Source organism: Nyctibius grandis, chromosome 8 (assembly GCF_013368605.1).
Source record: "Nyctibius grandis isolate bNycGra1 chromosome 8, bNycGra1.pri, whole genome shotgun sequence".
Taxonomy (NCBI): Eukaryota; Metazoa; Chordata; class Aves; order Nyctibiiformes; family Nyctibiidae; genus Nyctibius; species Nyctibius grandis.
This window is the reverse complement of record NC_090665.1, coordinates 6,036,088-6,060,821: the sequence shown is the minus strand read 5'-3', so window position 1 is coordinate 6,060,821 and position 24,734 is coordinate 6,036,088. Positions and strand designations below refer to the sequence as shown.

Genomic DNA, 24,734 nt, shown 5'->3' with positions numbered 1-24,734 from the left:
TCATATCAAGTGGGTTGTTGATCGACTTAATGTATGACTCCTTTTTTCAAAGACTGAGGGAAGACTGACCAAGGAAGGAGAAGGAATACCCTGCTGGGGAAGAAGAAGAAAAAAAAAGTTATTTGATCATTTATTAGCCAATGTCAATAGTGCAGTAGTCATTTTTCAACCTTGGTACATAGTACAAGGAATGTAACAGTACAGCAAATATTTAAGATTGGCAGCTTTTGAAATTAATAATTCAGCATTTCTAGATTTTGAACAGAGAAGTTAAACAGCACCAAATGACTAGAATGCATATATTTAAAAAAATGCAGAATAAAGGTTTTCCTTGTTACCAGCCTTGAGAGATTCAGAATGCAAGAACGTGTTTTTGAAGAGTAGCTGTTAACCAAGTATTAGGGTACATCTTGCACCACACTTTTTGCAATAATAATCTCCCTCCAAATTGAAGGCAAAATACATGATGATTAACTCTGAGAAACGGAGCTCCCCTCAGATCCTACAACTTCCTGTATTCTTACCAGCTTTGAGCCCCAAATGAGATGCTGAACACATGCCTTCTTGGCTACAGAAGGCAATGGACATCACAATGATTTGTCAAAGTTGCTTTAGCTGTGCCTAGATAGGCACAAACTAGGCAAAAAGCTGACTCTTCTGGTGCTAGGAGCATAGGCTGCCTCTGGGACTTAAAATTACAGTGAAACCAACACGTCAATATGTAGCACTAAAAGCTGACCTCTTTGGATCAGCTGAGACTTTATATTCTTTTTACATTAGACCCCAAGATACTTTCACAAGCAGTCTCCTGCTGCTCCGTATAACACAGCCAAGCTTTTCAGCATATAAACAGGTCACGGTAGTTAGGCAGCTTGCTGCACCTGCATGCTTCAAGAGTCTTTTGAACAGGGATATTTTGAGCAGGTAAGGATATACCACTTCACTATGAATTCTAACGCCCGTTTATGGCACTCGTTCTATTTGCAGTCATAGGCAATATTTGAAAATTAAATCCTAAAGTCCTCTTTCTATAGCAGCTCTTATTAGACTCTAAAGTATTTTATACACTATATTTTTTCTATTTACAGATAGGGAACAAAAACTTAAGACCACAGGTAAAATTAGCTGCTCAAGACTTTCCCTGCGTCCGAGTTATTAAAGTCCTCAGAACTCTGACCAGTGAGCTACACTGCCACTTGGACAACTGAATCGAAACAGTAAGTAATTAAATTGTATAGAAATGAATTAAGAAATAAAACTCAGAAAAATTAAAAGGATTTGTGATAGAATTAACTTTGCACCCAGAACCAGAAACAGAACTAGACCACATGTGAGTGTTGACTCCAACCCCGTGCATTAGAACAAGTCAAAGGAAAACCCAACACCATATAAAACACTTCGTGGATTCTAGGGTTTTCTAGAGTTGTACCATGCTGTCTTAGTTTAGAGGAATCAAGATTTTTTGCTCACTTCATGCAAGATGGGCATTAACAGTCAGGATTTGATGTACAGAATTTTTCAGCACCACGCTGGTTATTATCTCCAGCATCACAAGTGATAGTAATAGTAGGGATAGGACATGATCTGTCCAAGGCATGACCATTTAAGCTTTCCACGTTGGAAGAGGTTTTTTCTTCTACAGCATTTGAAAGACGAATATTTGGAGAGCCAGGTCGAGGCCTGGAATTTGGAGAGCTCCAATCAACAGAATTGGAGCGATGAACATTAACAGCACATTTGACAGATCCCTTTAGGCTGCACGTAGAAGATGAACGAGCAATCTACAATTAGGAAGGGGTTCAAGAGTTAGTCAAAACAAGAAAAAGCCCAAGCATCCAAGCTTTACATCACATTTGTATATATTGTCCAAAATCAAAAGCAGGAACCAACGTAAGACAGTGTGTTGGAAGTTTCTCAGTCTCTCAGAAGAGGACACATATTCCATCTCCGGCAAAAGAAGGTTTCTTTCTTTCCTTCAACTTAATTGTACAAGGCAACTCCCAGTTTCTAGTACATACAGCAGATTTTTCTGCATTTTCAGCAAGTAAGCCTTCTCATTAAACAACTCTTGCTCAGAAGATAACACATCTATGAATGTAGTTAAAAATAAATTTTTCCACTGTGGATCTTGAAATTGTTAAAGATAGATCAGCACCAGACATTAAAATAACTGTGATCTTAAAAAGGTTACTTATTTGGCCTGCACAGCCAAATCACTTACCGCTAATGACGACGTACTAGTCAGTCGGCTGCCTATATAACTCTCATTAGCTGAACTGGGACTTCTTCCTTCTGTTGCACTATGCGACATTAAAGCCCTTCGAAGAGCTCTCTTTGGTGTTTTTGAGAAAGAAAATGCTCTTGTAACCTGAGGAGTTTGACAAGCAGTTATACACTGACAAAAATCAGGCTGTAATAACTACTACAACATAGGCTACCATTCAAATTTTGAACATTTGTAGGACATATATCAAATGTTAATATGACTGTATCAAAACTAGTCAAACACACCCACCCACAAGGTGATCTGACTTTTAAGGCTCCCCATCACCCCCGCTCTTCTTACTCTGTCCAAATATAAATACAACATGGCAGGGGGGAGGCAGAGATGCAGGGAGAAGTCAAAATAAGGTCTAGTAAACTAGGCTTCCCCACATCCCTTGGGTTCTGCAAAGTCAGGCCCCCCACCTTTGAGTTGCTCTCAATTTAGTTCTCAGCAGCTTCCAAACTGCTGCAGCCTCTACAGTTTTCTCTAAGAAACAGTATTATATCTTGAACATACTGGAAGGCTGCTGAGAATGTGGAACAGATTTCTCCTTGCTGCATCATTTTGTCACCCGTTCTCACATGCCACAAACTTTAGCAGAACTAAACCCAGTGTACAGCCACCATGAGAGAGTAGACAGGCAGCCTTCCTCCTGCCTCCTAGCACAGTTCCTCAGCCCATGAGTTGAGAGCAGCTAAGCCATACACAAAGGAAAGCATACACAGGCAGACACCAGCATTCAGCACGCACTTCCCTGCTATTTCAAGGTCTGTTTTATTACTAGGACACACATACTCTGCACCCATCCTACTTTTGAAGGTACTTGAATTTAGATAATTGCATGCGACTTTAAAACTACATTCAGTTTGCTAAAAACAGTTACAGCAGAGGGTTTTTTTTGTAATATGTTTAAAAGATTCAAAATATTAAACAGAGTAGGTTCCATAACCGACTCAAATATACAGATACTCCAAAACTACTCAGTCAAAACCTCAAACACTCCCCCACCTTCTTCCTTTAAGGAGCTTATACTTAAGAGTTTTAGTTCAGATTAAGTTTTTCCTGTCACTACTGCAAGTGCTACAAACCACCTGAAACAGGAATACCAGCACAATTCCCTGACTAAAGTGGGGTTTACTGTAAAGCGCTATCTTTGTAGTATCTTACCTTTTTTGATGTTTTCTTTATTGCCCTGGATGCTCTGCTTAAAGTACTGTCCATATCTTTAGTATTTACTTCAACTGAATCAGGATCAGCAGTATAAATTAGATTTTCCTATAGACAAAAATAGTCTTAATAATGGTCAACAAAAATCAACACTTGTCAAAATATCATTCTCTAGTTCATTAGTGAGATTTAGAGGTTTTAATTGCCATATTCAATTCTTAATATACAGTCAAGCAGCTATTTGCTTTCATGGCATTTCATGAGATCAACTGCTGGTGAAATCAGTTTAGGAAACCACTTCATCAGTGGTTTTACATTTGGTTTGTTTGATTCAGTTTCAACTTCAGGGCTTACCAAAGTAAAGGCAGTAGTTTTGATGCATACCTGGGAAGTTTCACAACATATATACCCCCTTTGTTTCACTGACACATCTAGTACTCTTCTGAAGTGAAATCTTGATAACTCCAGCTGTCAAACATTAAGACTAACCCTTTCATCTTAAGCCCAACAGATGTTTCAGAATAGCCAGAAGTTTTGTTTGGTTTTTTTTGTTTTGTTTTGGGTTTTTTCCCATCCCTCATTCTTAAACTCTAGCATGTGCAAAGCAGTCTCTGGCTAGCTACTCACAAGACTTTGGGGGGCACACATGGGAGTGGGAAGTTTCTGGGGGTTGGTGTTGTTTTGGGTTTTTATTTTGGGAAAAGACAGTTTACCTAAAAAAAAAAATAAAAGTTTTGAAAAAAATTGTAAGGACACCAGACAGCAAGCTGTATGTAACAAAGAGGAGTTAAAGCCTTCACTGCCACCATGTGGCAATATCGATGCTATCACATTCTCACACGATGCCACAAGAGTTCTTGAAACCCAGGAAAAAGGGGAAGCGTGCTTAAATTGAAGCTCAATTTGTCATTTAAATCAGCAAGAAAAAAGTATTGTATAGTTGACACAAAGCAGTAGTTACAGAAATCATAACTAATGGGATTCAGCATAGTAGATTACAATTTGTCAGCATGTGATTCTGAATGTCCTGGGGCAAGAGGGAATGACACATTTATTACACAAAGATTTAATTTCTATTAAACAACCCAACATTTTTCCATCTCTTTCTGTTATACATAACACAAAAGACTGAAGATAGGTGACAGATGGATTAAAGTAAGTTAACACTTATGAATCAGTACTTTTCTTATTCAGTACCTAAAAATGAAGGAAAAGCACAAAGCCAAGTTTCTTATTTGTAAGTCCCTAGACAACAAGCCAAACAAAACTAAGTTGCTCTTTTGATTACTTAACTACCTCTCCTGAAACAATCATGTCTTTAAAAAAATCAGACAGCCAAATATTGTACAGTAAGAGTGCAATGCAGAACATAACATTTCTAGCTTAAACCCAGTTGTATGTACGGCACATATTTTCAGCAAATTTGGAAGACTGATATGCATACACTCTTACATAATTAAAACATCAGCTGAAAGTCTCTTGCCCTAATTGGAGAGGATCTACTCTTCAAATTATTAGTTTTGTGTCTGTGGAAAGCCCACACATTGAACTTCTAAAAATGCGAGGAGGCCTCCTTTTATTTCATTGTCGTCTTTGTTTCCTTGTTTTAAGGTTGTACACTTCTCTTTATAGGAGGAAGATGCTTCATGTCTCTTACACTACGGTGCCCATGCAGACAAGGTGTAGAACAAATAATCCAACCCAACAGAGTCAAACCAAAACATATGATTCATAATGCTGGGGTTGTAAATTGAAACATAGCTGTGAAAGAAGCAAGCTGAAGACAATTCTGTTTACACCTGAAGTGCAGAGTTCATATAATTATAATGAATTATATTTAATAAAAATTTAATATTATATTTATTTTTATAATAATTATATCTTAATTTATTATAATTATATTTAATAATAATTTAATAATAATTATAATTACTTTGTGATGGGGAAGGGCATGATTCTTGATTTTTAAGTACTTATTAGCTTCTGTAGAAGCTAACTTCCAGGCTGTTTCCTTTTCCACCTTTTAACCACTCACTTGCAGATGTACTAGCACAAATGTTTTCTGCTCTACTTCACCTCAAGCATGCCCACTACTAACAACTTCTTTATCTTCATATGCTTCAAGCCAAAAATAGACAAATTTCCAATCAGTAACATGGTTCCAGAGTACTTACTGCATCTGCTTTACAAATAGTGTTAGCCACATGTCGACACAACATCTTCAACCAATCTTCTTTAGGAGGTTCTTCTGTTGTCATCTGGAAACTGAGTAGCTTGTTGTTGAGTTCTGTAGGTGGCCGCACAACCAAGGCAAAAGCTTTATGGCAATCTACAGTTTATAGAAAAAGAGGCAAGGAGTCAAGACAAAGAATAATCATTTTTCATATAATTCAGGGGGGAACCTTCAAAAGAGTTAACACTCCATCTGCCAGGAGCTAGTTAGGAACAATATGATTTGGTGAAAGGATTTTCTTTATTTACATGATAGCTGTTGTATCACTTTCAAGAGCACCGAGTTCTGTCCACATCCTTCATCGTTATCACTAGTTAAATGAAGATCTGGTTTTACAGCAACAGCACGTGTCTCTGGTCAGTCTAATGCTCTGGACTGAAGTGTGGTTTTTTTGGTTTCATTTTGTAAATCCAGAGCTGTCAAGTGTACTCCTCTGTTTAACTCACACTGCCATTTGGTTGGCTCATGTTAATGCCAAATTCAGCATCCTGCAACAATTCTTGAAAAGCCAAAAGGTGTCAATGCAAGGAATTCTCAAGTTCATACAGAGCTTCAAACAGAAGCTTATACTAAAAATCACATACCTAACATACCTTACAAATATAACTTTGCATTCTATCCCATGACAGCAGACCTTCATTCTTTATATTCTGAACCACAGTTTTCACTACCTATCACAGCACTTCAAAACATACACACCTTCTGTCTCCCTGATGTCTAGGACTTTCTTGATCTGGGACAGAGGCATGAGAACAACATGCTTGAGAGATGCAGGCGGCCTTGTGTGGCCATGCGGACTCTTGAAAGCACCGATAACTTTATGCCGTTTCCTTGCAATCTGAAGTTAAATAGAAGACAAAGAGGTTAAAGTTAAACAACAATGGCAATAGACTTTCTTTCTCTTCTATTCTTTTGCCTTTTAGCATACAGGAAGGCACAGAAAGCCTTACTACAGAAAAATACTCTAAAGAGTATTTTACTCTACCACAAAGATCTTTAAGGAACTCACTTATCTCACTATTCACTTTTTACAGTGCAAGTGGCCCAGCAATACTGGTTACTTAGCATCAATACACTCACCTCGAAAATAAAATAAATTTAAAAAAATCAAGACGGGAAGTAATTTTGCATTACAGATCTCAATTCTACCCTGCATAACAAGCAAGGGCCCTTTGAAACCTACCACAAGGTAGTCTAGGTTTAAACAGAAAAGAAAACATCTATATGCATGAACCAACCTAGGCTTGCCCATGCAGCCATCAAGTGGGTTTTGCAGTGGAGGTTGGTCAGTTTGTACCTTAAGTTAACACATAGGTATCTTACGTGTTTTCTAAGTAAGGTACCTTCAGTTGCTTGTATCTTGTACACGAGATAAGCCAAGAAGCTTTAATAAAGTGTTTTCATTTTTCTTTCCTTCCTTTACAAGTAGTGATGAAGCTGGGTCAACTTGACTCCCAGGAAGAGTTCATCACTAGTCACAACAATAGGCTTTTGTCTTTAAGTGCTGCTTAAGACAGCACTAATTTTGGATTATTTTAGAGTTGGTCTTCTACAAAGACAATGTTCTTTACTGCTGTAGGCAGTAACAACTACTTTCATAAAGTGTCCTTTACAACCTCAGTTTCTCCACATAAATCTCCAAAACCCAGTTAGATTACTTTTCCCTGCTAGTTCTTCCTAACATACTGTTAGTCTAAGGCATTTAATAAGTGAAATTTTTTTTGTAGCCTAAGAACAGACAGACCTACCCCAGAGGCCCACTATTTACTCACATTAAATATAACTAAACTTAAAAAGGACAAACATCCTGCTGAGACAAGGACTCCAGCACTTTTTCATCCATCGGTACTACTCAAAGTACTATTCAGACAAACTTTTTTTTTTTTTTAACATATTAATCTGCTTTTAAATTTTTGATCTGGCTGCAAGACATTAAAGGCTACATTAACACCTCTCAACTATCCAGAATTGACCAGCTACTTGTGTTGGCTTATACAATAGCCAACAGAAAGGCAACATCAGCATGTGTTGAGCTATCACCTTCTGTGACTTAGAATTCTGCTTTGAAGTTTTTAAAGTTTACTTGTTTACATTCATAAGTAGTGTTAAGCCTTTTATAATTCAGTTCATGAGATGTACCTATATAGTCATCTTACCTCTAGGCAATCATTGAACAGGAAGAGTGTGACCTGTTCTCCCCTGTCACAGAGGTCATCACCAAGCGCCACAGTTTCCAAACGCTGAACTAAGCTCCGGTGAGAGGACAAGAGATTGGCCTAAGTGATAGAAGCAAAAAGCTCATTAAGCATTTATTTCAAGGGCTGGATTACTACTTGCTTACAACTTAACACTGGAAATCTGTTTAAACCAGCACCATTGCATACTCACATACTTTTGCAAAGGGAGCAAACTAGTGCACAGTCATTTTACAGGTCTGCAGCTTCAGAGAAATTACTTACTGGACATCCATCAACTTCATAGACAACATCAAAGAACTGCCTTTGTGCCTCTGTTTTTCTTTTGTCTTCATTAATGTGTCTGAGGGAAGCATATTATATTTATCTTCAATATCAAGCAACAGTAAATGAATGCACCACATTTAAGACATACAAAAATAGTGAAGGTAAACATTCAGAGATATAGTTTACACAGCAGCAGTGGAAAATACAAAATCAACCACACTTCCTCATCCAAATACCATATGCTAAGCACCTAGGAAACTTCATACCTAGAACAATATTCTTGTCGTGTCACCAGTAGTTGACACACCATTCAGTTAATATGTAATTCCCCTTTCCTGCCCCATAAGATTCTGAGCTAGAGACCAACCCAATGCAGTTCTTTACAGCCTGCAGTTAATCCCCACATGTCAGGACTGCAGCTCACCAAGAAGCAAATGCAAGAATAATTACAATTTAAAAGAAGTTGTTGTTGTTAAAATCGGACAAACATTTACCCAATTAATACATGAGGTCTCATTGCTGGAGACATATGCCACACTTCAAAAGAGGTGAGACCTACAATCTAAACAGCTTCAGCTTTAAGCTAATTAACTCATTGGAATGGTGCCAAGAAGAGCTAATACAGGACCAGAAGAGAAACTAATCTTCCACCAATGGCATGTCCTGTCAGTGGATATATGCATAGAATGAAGATTTAAAGACAAAACACATCTCTTCCATTCTGGAAGGAATGGATAGAAATAAGAGTTGGAACAGAACAGAGGACTCAGGAGGTTCTGCTTCATACTGAGGCAGGGAGTCCACATAGGTTCAAGTAGAAGTGCTTGGTAACACCACCACAGACTCCTTCAAGAGCTCTGGCACAGAACACCAAAGTGAAAACAGTGGCAAAAGGGAGACTGAAGCACACATAGAATTCTGTATACGTACAGGGAGACTGAAGTTATGGCAACAACACACTAAGAGCAATTTAGAAGGAACAGAGATCTAAGTGTATAACAGTATGTTTCATAGAAAAAGCATCACTTACGTCATCACCTCCTTTAATGATTCAATAGCTCTCTCTAGAGTTATTTTATCTGGGTTGTCTTCTGCTGTATGCTTCTTAATATCTACAATTGAAAACAAACAAAAAAAACCCCACACATTACAAGTCCCTGAAAAGAAATATGAAAAATTCAAGTTTAAACTTAAAGTCAGATAAGATGACTGAAGAAGTCACAGCTATCCTGGAATCCAAATAGCCTTGATTAAGTGGGGAAGTAGGCTGAGCAGCAATTTCCCATGCATCTCATTAAGAAAAATCCCACCTACAATACAAAACCAAACCCTCAAACTATTCAAAAAAAAAAAAATCAACGAGACTACGTGCTGCTTTTGTTGAAGTGCAGAGACTAGCATAGAAGTCTTTTTCTAACTGAAGGAAAGGGTGGTGGTATGGGGTTTGTTATTATTAACATAATTATTACAGCAAGTGGTTGATACCAGGTGGAACACATGAAGCTATAAACCTTGTGAATATGAATTTCTTTCCAGTTTATGCTAGCTGCGTTTGAATCTCAATTATATTTGTATTTGACAAAACTGTTGTCAGAGCAAACTTTTCCTCTACCTGTATTCTGCAGATAAATATACGAACAAGTGAAATTTAGTCAAAAGTATGCTTTCTTCAGTAATTGGTCTTGCTGACTGCCATTAAGTGTGATTAACTCCCAGAATCAGGCTTGTTTTATATGAGAAAAGCTGTTGCTAATTATGACAAAAGCAGACATTAACTTGGTTTTAACACCTTCACCAACACTAATAAAAAAAAACATCACTAGATTACCATTTAGTAGCAGAGCAACACTAGGCAGCCTTTGAACAGGACGGATAAGGAGTTCAGCTAGGCTTTGGCGGCCACATTCGGGTTTAGCTTGGTTTATCTGGGAAAAAGAAAGGGGAGAAAAAGGAAGTAATTCTTACTTTTTTTTCCACACACAAACACCCAAAAATCACAAACTATAAGAATTGTCTTCCTTGAAACTAGCATTGCAGTAAAAGTTTGACAATCGTTTACCACAGATACTCAGGCATTAACAGATCATGTTAAAAAGCACATTGTATTCAAATCTGTGCAGTTTTTATGATATATGTTCTCAGAACATCTAGTTTTAAACTGTCCATATTATCAACCCCTCAGTTGTTGTTTCAGATGCTAACGTGGAGTTGGAGAGGGGACGGCCTGTTCTCTTACTCATTTCCCCATCTTTTAGATAATAATACTTGGATATAATTCCTGGTACCTCAGAAAACATGAGGTGAAATCTGTCAGTTGGATTACTCCAGTATTTGAGACACACTTGTTGGATACAGAAGAGGAGTTAAAGCTACACTGCACTATTAATCAACTATACACCTTTATCTAAAGAGCTCAAGAGTCTTAAGACTCATCTTCAGATAAATCTTTCTTTGAAGATCATCTTCCTGTTAGACCTCCACTGTTATGCTCCTATTCATTAGTCACAAAAATGTTGAGAGATTCTACCTCCCTGGAACTTCACAGCGTCAAAAGCAAGTTAAAAGCTATTTCAAAAATACAAGTCTTTTAAACACAGGGAGGGAGACCAATGAAAAGCAGCAGCTCTAGTTATCTTCACAGAAAAGAGAAGACATGTATTTGGGAGAAAGTAATCAGACTGCACTCTTTTCCAGCAACAAATGCGTATAATCAAACTACCTTGAAAGCTGTATCAGAGGAAGAACTTGGACCCTTTATGAAAGAGCCTTACGAGGAGCCTGAGGGACTGAAGTTCAAATCCTTCCTCTTTCTGTCTCACCAAGAGATATTCGCATTCCTCCAAGCTGTCAAAATTCCACATTCTTCCATCTACTGCATTAAGTAGTTTACTTGGTAATGGTCCATGTTCTACTCAAAAGACTTAGTTCCGCAGACACTTACCTTGAGGAAGGCATGAAACCTTGGCTTCTGTTTTTCACATCTAGTAATAGTCTCCTTGCTCATTTCAAAGAAATTCACAAATGGAGGATATGTTTTCAACAAGTCCTTTGACTGAAAGAAACAACTGTTACAGCTCCGCTTCACATATCATGCAGCATTGTACGTATACTTATATGCCCTGAGCCATACAAAGCTGCTCAAAGGCACATTTCAATAAAGAATAGTAAAAAATGTGCTGTAAACCCATGCATGTTCACAGAACAAGTTAAGACATTTTTGCATGCCAGATGCCCAAGTTTCAATGCTGCTGATTAAGTGCAGACTGCTCTCGGAAACATCACATACACATGTGAATCTTAGATGCTGCTGAGGAGCTTGAGTAGAAGGCAGATTCTCACCTAGCAAGATGCTTTTGGTGAGAATTTTGGAAGTTTCAGGCAGGTATTTTCTCCAGTTACTGCAATCACCTTTAAGAGACATTAGGCCACTAGAAGCAATACCTTAGACTGAAAACTTTTTAATGCCAAATGCTATTTGCCTCAAAATGACCAGGTCAGCAAAAGCACAAGATACCTAGCAGACTACTTATGTTAAAATGCATTGCAGTCCCAGACTTAGCTTTCCTGTTCTGCACATTCTGTACTTGGGAAAACAAGGAGTCCTTATTCACTTATGCATTGCAAGACTTGAAGGAAGAACACAAGAAGTTTCTGTGAAAAGTTATTTTCCTGGTTATTTACTACTGATCAGAGGCAGCAGATAGCTAGGGTTACAAGAAGAGCCCCTTTTAATGTCCAAGTAAAAAGCATGTCTGCAGTGTTGCAAATTATAGTTCTCAAAACTTATCTATTTAGAGTTTTACCCCCTCAGACAAGTGGACAGACACACAAACTTGATATGATTACCTACACAAAGTATGTAATCTAACTCAACTGAAAAGTATAAACAGAAAATACAACAATACAAGTCAGCGTTCTTTCTCACTCAGTAGTGCTTTGCTTGTGTTTGCTAGCTCCTACAAATGGATTATTTGTAAGGCAAGATAATAGCTCTAACATATAAAAAAAGAAACAGAAACTTACGTATTTAAGAATTATATCACCAATACTTTTGCTTTCAGTCCAATTCATCATAAGATCTTCCAGGTCTTCCTAGAACACATGCAAGGATGGGGCAGAAGAAAATAAGATGTGAATGAACAGCATAAAGCTGTAAGACGGGATCAGTGTTCTGACAAACACATATAATTAGCTGTGTGTTTCCATGCTGACAAAACAGGCAACCCTAAAAGCTGTAAAATTTAACATTAAGCCTCTTCAGTCTACTGAGAGCTGAAAGCAAGAGACCTCTGAATATAGTTTTGAATCAATGCAAGAAGAGCCTAGCAGTGTATCAGCACTAGCCAACTCTGCAACAAGATGACACTGCTGTGCCCAACACACTACAGAACATATCCCAAATGATTGTTAAAAAAGTATATGCAGAAGACAGTTGAACCAATTCTAATTAAGAGTCCAAAACTTAATATATGACTCTTCAGTCCATAAGATATGACTGAAATAGAACTAGCATAGATTTCCCTCACTTGCTGCACCAGGGTGTTAAGGAAAGCGAGACCGAGCTGTTAAGCCTATATCAGCTTGATAAGGATCAAGCTTATTCACTGTCAGATAATAACAGGGACAGGAGGGCACAGCTGAATATTCAGGATTCACCTTAAGTGGAAAGGATTCACCATTAATATTGGTTTGTTGCTCCCACTTCTCTTATCTTTATTACACCAAAGATGAAGGAAAACACAACTACTACATCTAAGCAAGTTTGTCTACACTACACGCTGCAAGGGTATCCTACTTGACACATGGACACACATGCCCTACTTTGATCTCAATCTCAGTGGGCAGATATCAATACCCATTGTGATTAACTAGACTGGATCCCAACAGTTGAAGGAAAAGAAAAAAAAAAAAACACACCCAAAAACCAACAAAAACAAACCAGAGTTACAGGCAGTCTGCAAGTCCCTCCATTTTAAAAGCCTATTGTGAAACATACAGGAACAGACATATGCCATTATTTGAAAGAGATTTTGTTACTTCATTATTGAGGAAAACTTGCACCGTAATCTATTGTGAGACCCAGAAATGGCTTCAGAGAGCGCTTGCATTCCAGATCAAAACACACAACAAAGAAAGCCTCAAGAAAACAAGCTGATAGGGGATGCTGGTCAGCTCTTATTAGGCCTCAGTACCAGGTTAACTGCTTCAGAGGTTGAAGTGTGAGCCAGTTTCTTGAGCTGGTATTTTCTGACAACTGGTTCAAAGCCATTTAAGGAGGGATCAGTTTTTCCTACCGAATGACAGAAGTCTCTCTTTGACATAAAGACTCCTTACATGAACATGTCTAAAGCCCAGGAAAACACCTATTTTTATTTTGGTTTTGTTTTGTTTTTTTTTTTTTAATTCCATAGCTTTAGCTATCCTTCCAAGAGTCCTTGCTTACTGCTTTAATAGAAACATGTATGTTACAAGCACTTGTGAGACTACCACTTGATACTACTGGCCCTTTTGACCAGTTTTATATCAGTTACAGAAAACCTACAGGAAGAAGTATTAAAATGGGAAAACTACAAACTAGCTCATGAATGGCAATATTAGTTACATGCACAATAATCAGACTTCAGATATTTATAAATAAGTCTTAAATCTTAAAGCATACTTCGGATTTGCACATAATTTCACAGGTTGAACAGTACGTTACAGCACCAAGATGAATCTACACCCTTCCAGTAGATACAACTTAAAAGCATGCAGAAAAGATTCAAAATCTGTATCAAAGCTTCCACTGTGGGGGAAAATTGCAGCTTGCCTTGATTTTAGTATGCACATCAAGAATATCCGGAATGCTGCCAAATATGGTCTTAATTTCTTCCTGTGCAAGAATTGGTCCTCCAAGTTGTCCTTCCTTCTCCAAAGGTACTTGAAATAACTGAGGAATTAGACAAAAAAAGTTAATGCCCTCCCAATCTCCACATATTGTGTTAGTTACAAAAGCAACAGTGTTTTCCTTCCAGATCACACTTTCCTGCAGTCACAATCTTGAGACATTCTGTTCCCATTTAGCAAGAGTGGGTTATGGAGGAGTGGTTTTAAGATATACTGTAGCGACATATCAAACTGAGTGTCACTCCGTTTCATCTACTTTTCCACTCACACTCATCTTAGCTCATTAAGTAGATAATTAGCTGCAATGGAAATAAACTTTCCAGAAATCAAGCTCTTCCTGTGAGCTGCTTGCTATTCTGCTTTTCTTGGAATAATAATAATTAAAAAAAACCACACTTTTCCCTGCCATCTCTCTCTATTCACTAGTATCTTAAAAATCTGACTCATGAAGATCATATTTTCCTGAAGCTTAGGATCTCCATACAAACTGCAATTCCACTGCAGATCCCAGATAAGAAATTGTATTTTCCAGCTTTTATTAAAAGATACTAAACATTTTTATATGCCAGTAAAATGACATGAGACTGTATACAGTCACCTTTTTATGAACCTTTGATGCACCCAAGCCCTCAAAAGCCTGCAGATCACAGTTTGAAAGTAATCACTGATGTAAACACTAGATGTCTTATTAGAATTGACCTGTAAAATTGTTTTAAAACCAGCTTACCTGAATGATTGTTGTTAGTATGTCAACGTAGTTACTTTCTGTCTGATACAATTCCTTTGCAACCTGCCATCTTGCAGATTGCTTTAGTGGAAGAGGAGTTGAGTTTTTGGAAGGCCTGGCACAGGATTTTGGTGTTTCTGATGAAGAGATATTCCCAAAAGAAAATAAGAGCTCTATTACAATACAGTCTCTAAAAAAAGCTCACCCTCAAAGACAGAAAAAAAAAACCTTCACAATTTTCAAGGGAAGGTAGCTATAGTTATCAGAGCTCTTTCTAGAAAATGTCTGTCTTAATTACAGCCTAACTATACAACAACAACAGTAATATATTATTCCCCCAAATTAGTCTGAAACTAGGAAGCCATTATGGGCAGGTCAATGACTTAACTCTATTATGTTTAGTAGAAACTGAGGATTAGGTGCTGAACATTCTTTATACATGCACTATGTACAAAAGTACTTTTCTACTTTCACCTTGCCACATAAACAGTTATCTTTCAGCTACTTACCATCCTTGCCTTAGGTATGCAGCTCAAAACCATCTATTAAAAGCAGTCGTTACATGCAACACTTACATTTCTTCCTACTGGGGGCGGGGGGTTGATTTCTCTTAAAGCTAAAGCCCAGGTGGACCTGGAGCAGTCCATTAATTTTAAATACTTGCACATGTATCGAACAGCAGAGATCTGTACTCACTCATTCTGATGTACAAGTTCATTACTGTCACAGTTATTGTGAAATAAGTACCTCACCTGTTGTTTTCAAAATAGCACTTTTTCTGAAACTGTCTGTTGATGTTGTATCAGAAGAAACTTCGGTACCAGGGGTTATGAGAGTGCTAGCATGATCTAAGAAAGTTGGTCTTTGAGAGTAAGCTGATCTTTCCTGTTCCTTCTGAATTATCACTTACAGGTTGTGCCTCACTAAGATTACTTGACTTGTTATTTTTAAAGCAGTACTAACTCCAGATACCTTCTCTATATAATGAAACTAGGGCAGCTTTTTTTTGGGGGTTTTTTTTTTTTTTAAACCCTCAGGTATTAGCTTGTTTAGCTGCAAAAAACAATTTTGCATTTCCTCTCTGCCACAAGAACCATAAGCAGAGACATTAAAAGCTCTTTGCCAAGTAACCAATCAAAACTAGTTGGTGGTTTATATTCTTGTGAAGTTTTAGACATGACAGTTTGCTGGCACAAATGGTGTTACCTTAACAGAACATTTCAAAGACCTAGGAGTGGGCTTTGCAGGCATTTTCCCTTTAATTCCTTTAGAAAAGAATCTTTGTCCTCCTTTCTCCAACTATCCTACTGAAGAGGTTTTTAGATGATTTACTGTTAACTACATTGCTTATTTGCTGCAGATTTTCAGCAGAGTATTTGAAGCATTTTGGAGTAACACTGTACTGTACTTCATATTTATCAACTCCGTATGTTTTCCTTCAGATATGAATATGCTTACTGTGATGACAAGAGGCAGCACAGACATGTTGTCTATGTCTGAACGCTTCACTCCAATTCTGCTTTCTGTACACTTCAAAAAGGCAAAAGCCTGGAATTACTTCAGAAACTTGTAGCAAAACGTGTAAGACTTTCTACCACTACTGTTACCACTGGTATGCAGAGAGCTCTTAAACACTGCAAGTGTGTCTGAATGAAAGTTTTAGCTCTACCTCCATTGGTAGTGCTCAACTCTGGAGTGTTAGAAATATCCAGCAAGGACCCAATAGAAAGCGAATGCTCAGCTGATGGGCGTTTCCGAGGAGGGAATGGCGACATGTCCGTTTCTCTGGTCAGTTGTGCAAGGGTCTCTTTCAAACGGCGTCTTTTGCGATTGCTGTTTGGAGTATTCAGAGAAAGTAGTGACACAGACTTCTTGAGGCCAGGACTCTCTGACTGTAGTAAAAGAAAGTTTAGTGGTTTTACCCACTGTGTCCAGCTCAGCTCAGTGCAAAGGTAAGTTAATGTAGAGATCAGCACACAACACAAACCACACTAGTATTTTGTTTGACTAAAAATAAGTTCAGCCTTTGGGAAGCAGAAAAAAGTTATTTCCGAATTAGTACTCTATGTATAAAATTTAAAATGGATTATCTGGAACTTAAATGCTGCTTTGAAACTTTTGATCTCTGGCCCCACACATACTATTGTGCATGCTAATTTTACCACCAAATATATGCTGTGCATTATGTGAGAGAGTTCAATATACCTTCTCAAATAAATACATGGACTCTCCAGCTCTGGCATCCATTTGAATGCTTCCCCAGAACCACTAAAGGAAAAAAGAAAACACACATTAAGAACACATTACAGGGCTTCACTCAAAGTTAAAAATATTCAAGATAATATATATATAATAGTAAGGCAGTTTGCATTTAGTATGCAAACATGTGGCTTATTCCAAAAAAAAAAAAAGTATCTCATATCAAGTGTTATATAGCAATATTCTTCCAAGAATTTGTCAGCACTAACCTCTTGCTTTACAACATAAAGTTTTTTTAAAGGTTCAAATGGAAGATCTTTTACTGTACTTTCTTCAACCACTAAATGCGTACACCTTTCATCACCAACTGGTAAATAATGTCCTCCTAGATAAAAAAAAAGGCAAATTAGCAAGATTGAAGAATATTATTGTTCAAAATTAGTAGCTCTTGATAGTTCTGTGGCACCTATCACTAATGAGAGAAGAGCCCAAGAGAGATGACCTCTCAGTTGCTGGACTTATGTAACACCCTGGATATTATCAGCAGTGGACAGCTTTTAGGAAATAGGATGTAGCATGTAGTAGTAAAATACACATTGAAAAGTCAAGACTACACAGAGTTCAGAGGGCATTTAAACCTGTCTGGCAATATTATTCTGGAAAGCTTTTCTTGTTTCTTGGAAGAGCAAGCCAGGAATACTCACCCTAAAGACATTCACAAGCTAGAACCTGTGCATGTCACAATCTTAGAAGTAGCTTTAGGTAAACATGTCTTGGGGGGGGAAGAAAAAGAAAAGCAAACCCAGCCAACTCTCATCCTTCTGAGAAAGCCTTGCTGTTACAAGCTTGCTCTATTTCCATTTCTATAGTTCTGTTACATGCAACTCTAGCAATACAAGGCGGGAGACTTGTAAGTTCTGTTACATCATTACTGTCAATGTGATTATTAATATTGCACACTACACTACCGAAAAATGGAACGCTTCCAATCAAGTGAAGTTGTAAACATTGTAGATGCTTTCTGTGAATTACGTAAAAGTGATACCACAAAACTGATTATGAAAATTGAAGCAGAATATACATTTTATGTAGCAAGTTTTCCAGGATATCTTCAAGCATCCTGTAATTACTTTTTTAAATTGTCTAGTTTCAATCAGCCTAGTAAGTTTGAAGACTTCAACAGCTACCAGAACTTATGCATACACTGACATCTAAAAATCAGTTTATAACTCTCCAAGCTGAAGAGTCTTCATTAATGCTTCAAGATTCAGGATCCAGCATTTCAGCTTCAGTGAAGTATTTATCAGCTATAAACCCCATTCTTTCCACAGGTCAGCTTTCATAAACAATAACCTTGCATTTCTGTCATTTCTTCCATGTTAGCTTTCTCATCATCAGAGAATCCAAGGAAACTTAACATGCAATCCTGGAAAGGAGGAACCTTGAACTGATTTCTAAAGTCATCATCAGCTGCACAGAAATCACTGGGGGAAAAAAGAAGAAAAAAAAAAAAAAAAGATGCACAAACAAGTCACTAAATCAGTGCCACATCACTATTTAAACAGAAGCTCACAACACGACAGGTGAACAGGATGCAAGGTTAAGGCTGAAGGAAAATAAACACCTACATTTCATTCCTTTTCTCCCAAGCCTTATAAATCCACTCAGCTTTCACGATAGGAGTACCAAGACTTACAGCAATCTACAAAACAGGAAAAACACAAGTTGTACCAAGTAAGTATTTCCATTTAAGTCTTTCCCATGCCAAGAAAAATTCATAACCTTGTTTTTACTTTTCAAGACAGATACTGCAAAAAGTGAACATATTTCTTCAAGAATCATGTCCAACTGTAACTCCCAAGAGTTAGAATGTATTAATTCTTCAGTGACTAGGAGATCAGATCAATAGCTATTTTGACACTTACTCAAAAGTGCACTATTTTGTTAGTTTGATATCCTTCGTCACTCACAAAAACACAAAACCAAATCTCTGTTCCAGTGGAATATAGGAACTTTTTTCTGCTTTTGATACTTTGCATGAAGATAAACATCCTGATCTGCTTTCACCAGAGCAAGTGACTGTTTCGAAGGTAACTTCCATGACTGCTTGAGAGAGATTGTAAAGCTTTTTCATTTTGAGTTGGCAGAAAGGAATGTTTGAACAGAGTTAGAAAGTAGGTCTTCTCTTCCAACTGGAAGATTAGGAAGACAGACTAGGAAAAAAGCAACAACCTACTAACAACTCAAATGAGGGAGAGTCAAGGGACTTAAGCATTGCTATGTCATATTCTGTGGTGCAAAAACCTATAAACTTTTATTTGCTTCTCAACTGGACATACATGTCCTGAAGGATTCCTTTTTGGTGTTGTCAGAAAAAAAAAAAAAAATCAAACACATTTATACATAAAGGAAGATTTGAATGCTCATACATAACAAATTGAAAATAATTTTTAAAAGAAGACACGCACAAATTGAGTACTACAGTTTTTTGCAAGTTACCTCAAAGTTTATTGTTTGGACAGACAAACAAAGCAAGCATGTTGATATATAAACACTTGTTCATTGATGAACAAACATTCATCAAGGTCTGAAGTACTGATAACATCAGTACATCAATGTCTTAAGTGTCTTAAGCACTGATAACATCAGTACTTAAGAAACATTTTGGTTCTTGTTATTTACTATACTTGTCTATTGCAAAATCTCTGCACTCAGGCAATTGACATTATTTAGATCTCTAACAAAGATAAAAACATGTCAAAGCTCAATACCCAACAGAGATGAACTCACTAGTACAAGTCATTGTTGTTAGTACAGGAAAAAAACCCTGCAACTTACGAGCTGAAGTATAATTTACAGACTTAGTCTACAAGAACCAAATTCTGAAAGCTTCCATGAAGCACCAACTCAAGTTACATACTCTGAATTTGTCTCCATGCGTTGAGTTAGCCACCAGATGTGTAACTTTTGAGCTAAAGTCCCTTCGAATAATTCCACCCATGTGATGAACCAAGGTCACTAGCTTAACCTGAAAAATAAAGATGAAATAAGTTTTCAGTATATCTCTAGAAGCATACAGTGCAAAGTGAGAGCAGTACAAAAGTAGTTGACAAAGCAAGCTATAGGAGGTTACATTAAATGTCTAGGAATAGAAATGGTCCCATTTGTTCTTAAAACAACTTGTTCACATCTACAGGAGAAGATATAGCTGATACATCAGAAGAGCTATTAACTTTTCTTTTTTTTTTTGTTAACATTTAATACAGCCTTGCTGTGTAGCTTGAGGAAGACTACCCAAGCCACCAGTACTCTCATGATCATCATACATAATGCCTTCACCTTTTCATGCACAATAGAGTTGAAGCACATTATCCTCATCAATTTAGTCAATTCTACCTGAAGGGGCAACTGCCAGAATTTACATAAGATTGCACTTTGTCCAATTTGAATCTAGCAGATAAAACCTAACTATCCCTAACACTGGGCAAAGGCTTTTGTTTCGGGTATTTTTTTTGTTTGTTTGTTTGTTTTTGTTGGTTTTTTTTTTTTTTTCCAATATGAAGAAGTGGAACCAAATTGTTGACTCCCAGGTGTCCAACAGGGAAATTAGGTGCCAACTGCATCACTGAAATAGAAAAGCAAAGAGCTAGAGTATCAAACCACTTCACACCTAGATAGGTCTAAGACTGAAGTCCTGATAGCAAGATAGCAAGGCAGCAAGATAACATGTCCACAAATGCCCTGAACAGGACTACAAAGCTTTACTTGACCACACTACTACATACAAATAAGAGGACACTATCTTACCTGAAGCCTTAATCTACAAATATTTAAGCCCTACTGAATTAGAGCTGTTTAACATCATTCAACAAAAAAAGTGACCAAAAATGGCATCACAGGACTTGCACAACAGTTTTGTTCCCATCCTCAAATGTCACTGCCTCTGGACATGCAACAAAACAAAAGATCAAAACAACACAGTTCATTCCCCCCATATAAGCTCTAGTCATGGTTAAACTCTACGGGTGACAGAAGACTATTTTGAAAATAACATAGCTTTACCCATCCAAAGCAAAAAAAAAAAAAGTCTTACTAATTCATCTTTCTTTCTGAATCCTGTAAAGCACAGTACCAAGTTCAACATACTTGCACAGTACAGTGGACGACAGGAGAACGGTAAAGCCTGAAAGTGAGAAGTCAAAAGCATACTGCTTCCATTAAAGTTTTAACATTATCTTTAATACAATTCCTAGTATTAAAATGCATGAGACACTCGTCTAAGTCTGTGTATTCAGTTATACCTCAGCTCCAGACCTGCCAGTGTTCTGATAAAGTAACAAGAGCATCCCCAAGGTGGCACTCCATCCTTTTTTCTCCTCCCCAATCCATCCCCTCTACATGACAACTTTTGGAAATACAAAGTGTCTGCTGGAGCTTCATTTGTACACTACCTTTCCTAATGGCACAATCCTAACTAGTGGGTCAACAACTCCCACAACTGAGTCTTACTCCTGTATACCCGTGCTTTCTCACTACATGCAATATTCTAACATTGTATTAGAAGCTTGCTTTTCTTAAAATTCAATGCTAAGAATATTTATGATTGATTGACAAAAGCAAAATAGATTTTATTTTGCATGCTTAATATTTAGAACTCACTGCACCAGAGAATTACTCAGCTGATTTCAACAGAAAGCACATACCTCTCCTTTTTGTGCACAGTGCAGTACCACTGGAGGTCCAATGACACGGCAATCTGCTTTGCAGAGGTTGTTAAAGATAGAATCTTGGAAGTCTGACACAACGAAGATAGTCTCAAATTCTGGGGAATCAGAATCTCCAAGCTCTTCTATCGTGTCTGTCTTTATATATGGCACTTTAATTTCCTTGATTTATGGGGATGAGGGGGAAAGCATTATTCAGGTAACATAGTGTCAAAATTCAACTGATTTTTATTTTGGACCATTAGAAAATGTATGATTCAGATTTCAACAGAGACAGACTCTTTGAAGGATTGGTGAAAGCTGAATTAGATGCACGGTTCTCTAGCATAAGAATAGCTATGAACTGCACCTAAAAAAAAAATATCTTAAAGCAATTTCTGCTTCTGAAAAATAAGAATTCTAGTTACTTTAGTAGTTTACATATCAGTTCACACTGATATAGTATTGGAAATATCTACAGATAGAAAAAAAAATAAGAACACAAGAGAAATTTCAGACTGTCAAGGTGTCTAAAAATTTGGTCCGTTCTAATTTCAATAACTAGTTCCAAATTTTATTTCCTAGGTTTTTCACATCAAGAAATGGAGAACCACTTCTTACACTTAAGTTTAAATGCAGCTTTCAACTGAAAGAGAAGTCAATTAACCAATTATGAAGTCAGTTCATAGCAAAAACTTATGTGTTGACTCAATATAAGCATGCAGTTGAATGTCTCCGTCCCCGTTAGAAAACACCACTAATTAAGAGCTGCAGATATTACTTCCATATTTGAGAAAGTGTTTGTAAAAAAAGTACCAATTTTGACGAGCTTTAAGTGACCCCATCAGAAACATTAGCGTATATTGTGACCATTACGCCCAGTTAATGTAAATTAAAGCTTATGCACATTTCAGTCAAAGTGAAGTACAACATGCTACATGCAATCACACGTGCTTAATTGCATGACATACCATATGAATAATACTTTTTATTAGTTTTTCTTCCGATTTACCAGGACTAGTTTCCTTTATCTTTATAACTGGTACTTCCATTATCTTAATCGTCTGTGGAAGAGGTGAACTTTAGTACAGAACCAAACTGGTTACCAGAAGTCTAAAAGCATACAATCCAATTTCAGTGACTGTTTCATCTTAGACCCACGTACCTCCAAGGCTTTCAGAAGCTCCTCATGTTTGCCTGCTTCCTGAACCAAAACCACTCTTGTTTCTATTTGAGGCATTTCTTCTGTTTATAGAGAAACAAGGATAATACTCATATTTTAATAGAAAAATCCATGTTAGGTCTAAATCAAGCAATAACATATAGAAGAATACAAGCAGACTGCATCCTTTCAAGATACCTGCTTTATCAGGAACAAGCCTGAAAATAAATGTTACCTCAAGAAGCCTGTCCTTTAATTAAGGCATACTAAATTGACCATAGAGCCTGAACTTTCTAGTACATGGTGAAACAAGATCCTGCAATTCGTGACCAGTTACCTTACAGTCAAAGCAAGAACATGCAAGAAGAGTTAGCAAGGGTGAGAGGAAAAAGAAAAGAATGAGAAAACCAAAATTATTGACTTAATGCTTCTAGTAGAATTAGATATCAAGACTCACAGGAAAATAGACAGCTGATATCTTTTCCAGTTTCTGTGTTCCTGGCTGACAAGGCTCATTACTTCCTAGTAACTGCTCAATTTCACCAAGGAACATCAGAACTGAAGTTAGATATCTTGTTCTTTTTCTTCATGTATTAATAAGCTTTCAAAATACTAGGAGGAAGGGACAAACATTGCCTCCACGTCATCTGCAGCAAAAGATTGCCACTGGATTTTGGCTACCGCATTGCAGGAAAATAAAAATACCTTTGTTGTTGCTTTTTAATTTCAAGATTTCTTCATTAATTTCAAGCTCAAGACTATTCATCTCTCTAAGGACTACCTGTAATCCTACACAATAGAGCAGCTGTAGTTTCCAAATATTGGTATCACCTGGAATGGTTTATTCCACAGAAGTTCCATCTTTTTATGGAACTAACAGCTTTCTACACATCAGCCAGAAAACTTGTTTGATTTCATGGCTGTAGCCCCAAATTTTTATGACAAGATGAGTTAAAAATTAAGACAGTCCCTTTGCTGGTGAAAGGATACCAAACCAACACCCTTTCAGGTACCCTACGTGCAATTCTGTAGTTCAACAAAGCACTTTTGGTTTTTCAAGACTACCTACAAAGTAATCAGTCATTACAAAAACATAGCAGTCTTAAAATAAGCTTCTCCCATTACCTTCAACATCCAAAACAGATGCAGGAAATACATTCTCTTTAGAGGTCTCTATTATTTTTGAATCAAGAACAGAAGAATCAGCCAAGAGGCTCCTCCCGGTTTCAGACACCAGTGTACTGTTGTCAGCCATGATTGTCTTGTTTCTTTCTTCAACAGCTAGAAGGCAGATGTGCTAAACTAAGTTACAGTTGCAAAAAGCTCATAATAAGAGTTGCATGACTAAGGCAGGCAGAAGTAATGTCAGACTTCTGAAAACAAAACATTCAGACTCTTATTAAAATCCCACTCATACTGATACAGCAGTTCTGAAAGGCTATTAGGAGTCACACAATTGGTAGAAAGGACTGACAACAAACCTGTTACAGAAACAATGGTTGTGAGCAGGCTGCTTACCACGGAAATAATTCATCTGCACAGAAAGCTGCAGAGAGGGTACTTCAACTCTGGGCAGCAGGGAAGCACTAACTCTAGTGTTCATTTAAAAAAGTTTCATCACAAAACACTGACAAACTAAAAGCACTTGTTTGCTTCCGTGATAAACTGTGATAAGCCAGACCCAGGTTAGCATTGTTACAGTGAAACATTAGCAGAAGAATTAGGGTACACAAAGCATCTTGCTAAAATTTGATTTTTCAGGTGAACTGGCAAGAGTTACTGTGGTTACATAAAAATGATCATCCAGGGAGTAGGACCAGTAGTATTTATTCAAAGAAAAACTAGGTTTCAAAATGCATGTCAGTCTCTCCAAAGTTAATAAGCATACATGTGTCAATCTGTATGATCTGGTCTATTGTCCTACATTTA

General features: G+C 37.3%; 1 protein-coding gene across 4 annotated transcripts; it reads right to left on the bottom strand.

The window, feature by feature from the left end:
- ECT2 (epithelial cell transforming 2) lies at positions 1–24,060 on the bottom strand. Of its 4 annotated transcripts, XM_068406218.1 has the most exons (24): positions 23,931–24,060; positions 22,809–22,888; positions 22,615–22,707; positions 21,644–21,826; positions 21,034–21,123; positions 19,861–19,968; positions 18,569–18,642; positions 18,294–18,424; positions 17,210–17,325; positions 16,947–17,009; positions 16,411–16,633; positions 14,742–14,878; positions 13,938–14,057; positions 12,152–12,220; positions 11,070–11,180; positions 9,957–10,053; positions 9,159–9,240; positions 8,126–8,204; positions 7,823–7,942; positions 6,366–6,504; positions 5,608–5,762; positions 3,434–3,541; positions 2,222–2,368; positions 1–90 (listed from the first exon to the last, which is right to left on the bottom strand). In XM_068406218.1, exons 1-24 carry the CDS (start codon positions 24,058–24,060, stop codon positions 1–3), a joined length of 2,745 nt encoding a protein of 914 aa, XP_068262319.1. The 4 variants fall into 4 exon arrangements, with proteins under 4 accessions (XP_068262319.1, XP_068262321.1, XP_068262323.1 ...); XM_068406220.1 differs by lacking the exon at positions 22,615–22,707; XM_068406222.1 differs by lacking the exon at positions 22,615–22,707 and having other exon boundaries at positions 16,492–16,633.
- Between the last annotated feature and the right edge of the window lie 674 nt (positions 24,061–24,734).

What these genes read in the sequence shown, in the direction of transcription:
- ECT2 (XM_068406218.1), bottom strand. Translation starts at nt 24,060, where the DNA reads ATGGCTGACAACAGTACACTGGTGTCTGAAACCGGGAGGAGCCTCTTG. An exon ending in CCATGTATTTATTTGAGAAG is followed by an intron (nt 16,634 to 16,946) that starts GTATATTGAACT and finishes CTTTTACTACAG; the next exon opens with TCAGAGAGTCCTGGCCTCAA. An exon ending in AGACATCAGGGAGACAGAAG is followed by an intron (nt 5,763 to 6,365) that starts GTGTGTATGTTT and finishes TATAAACTGTAG; the next exon opens with ATTGCCATAAAGCTTTTGCC.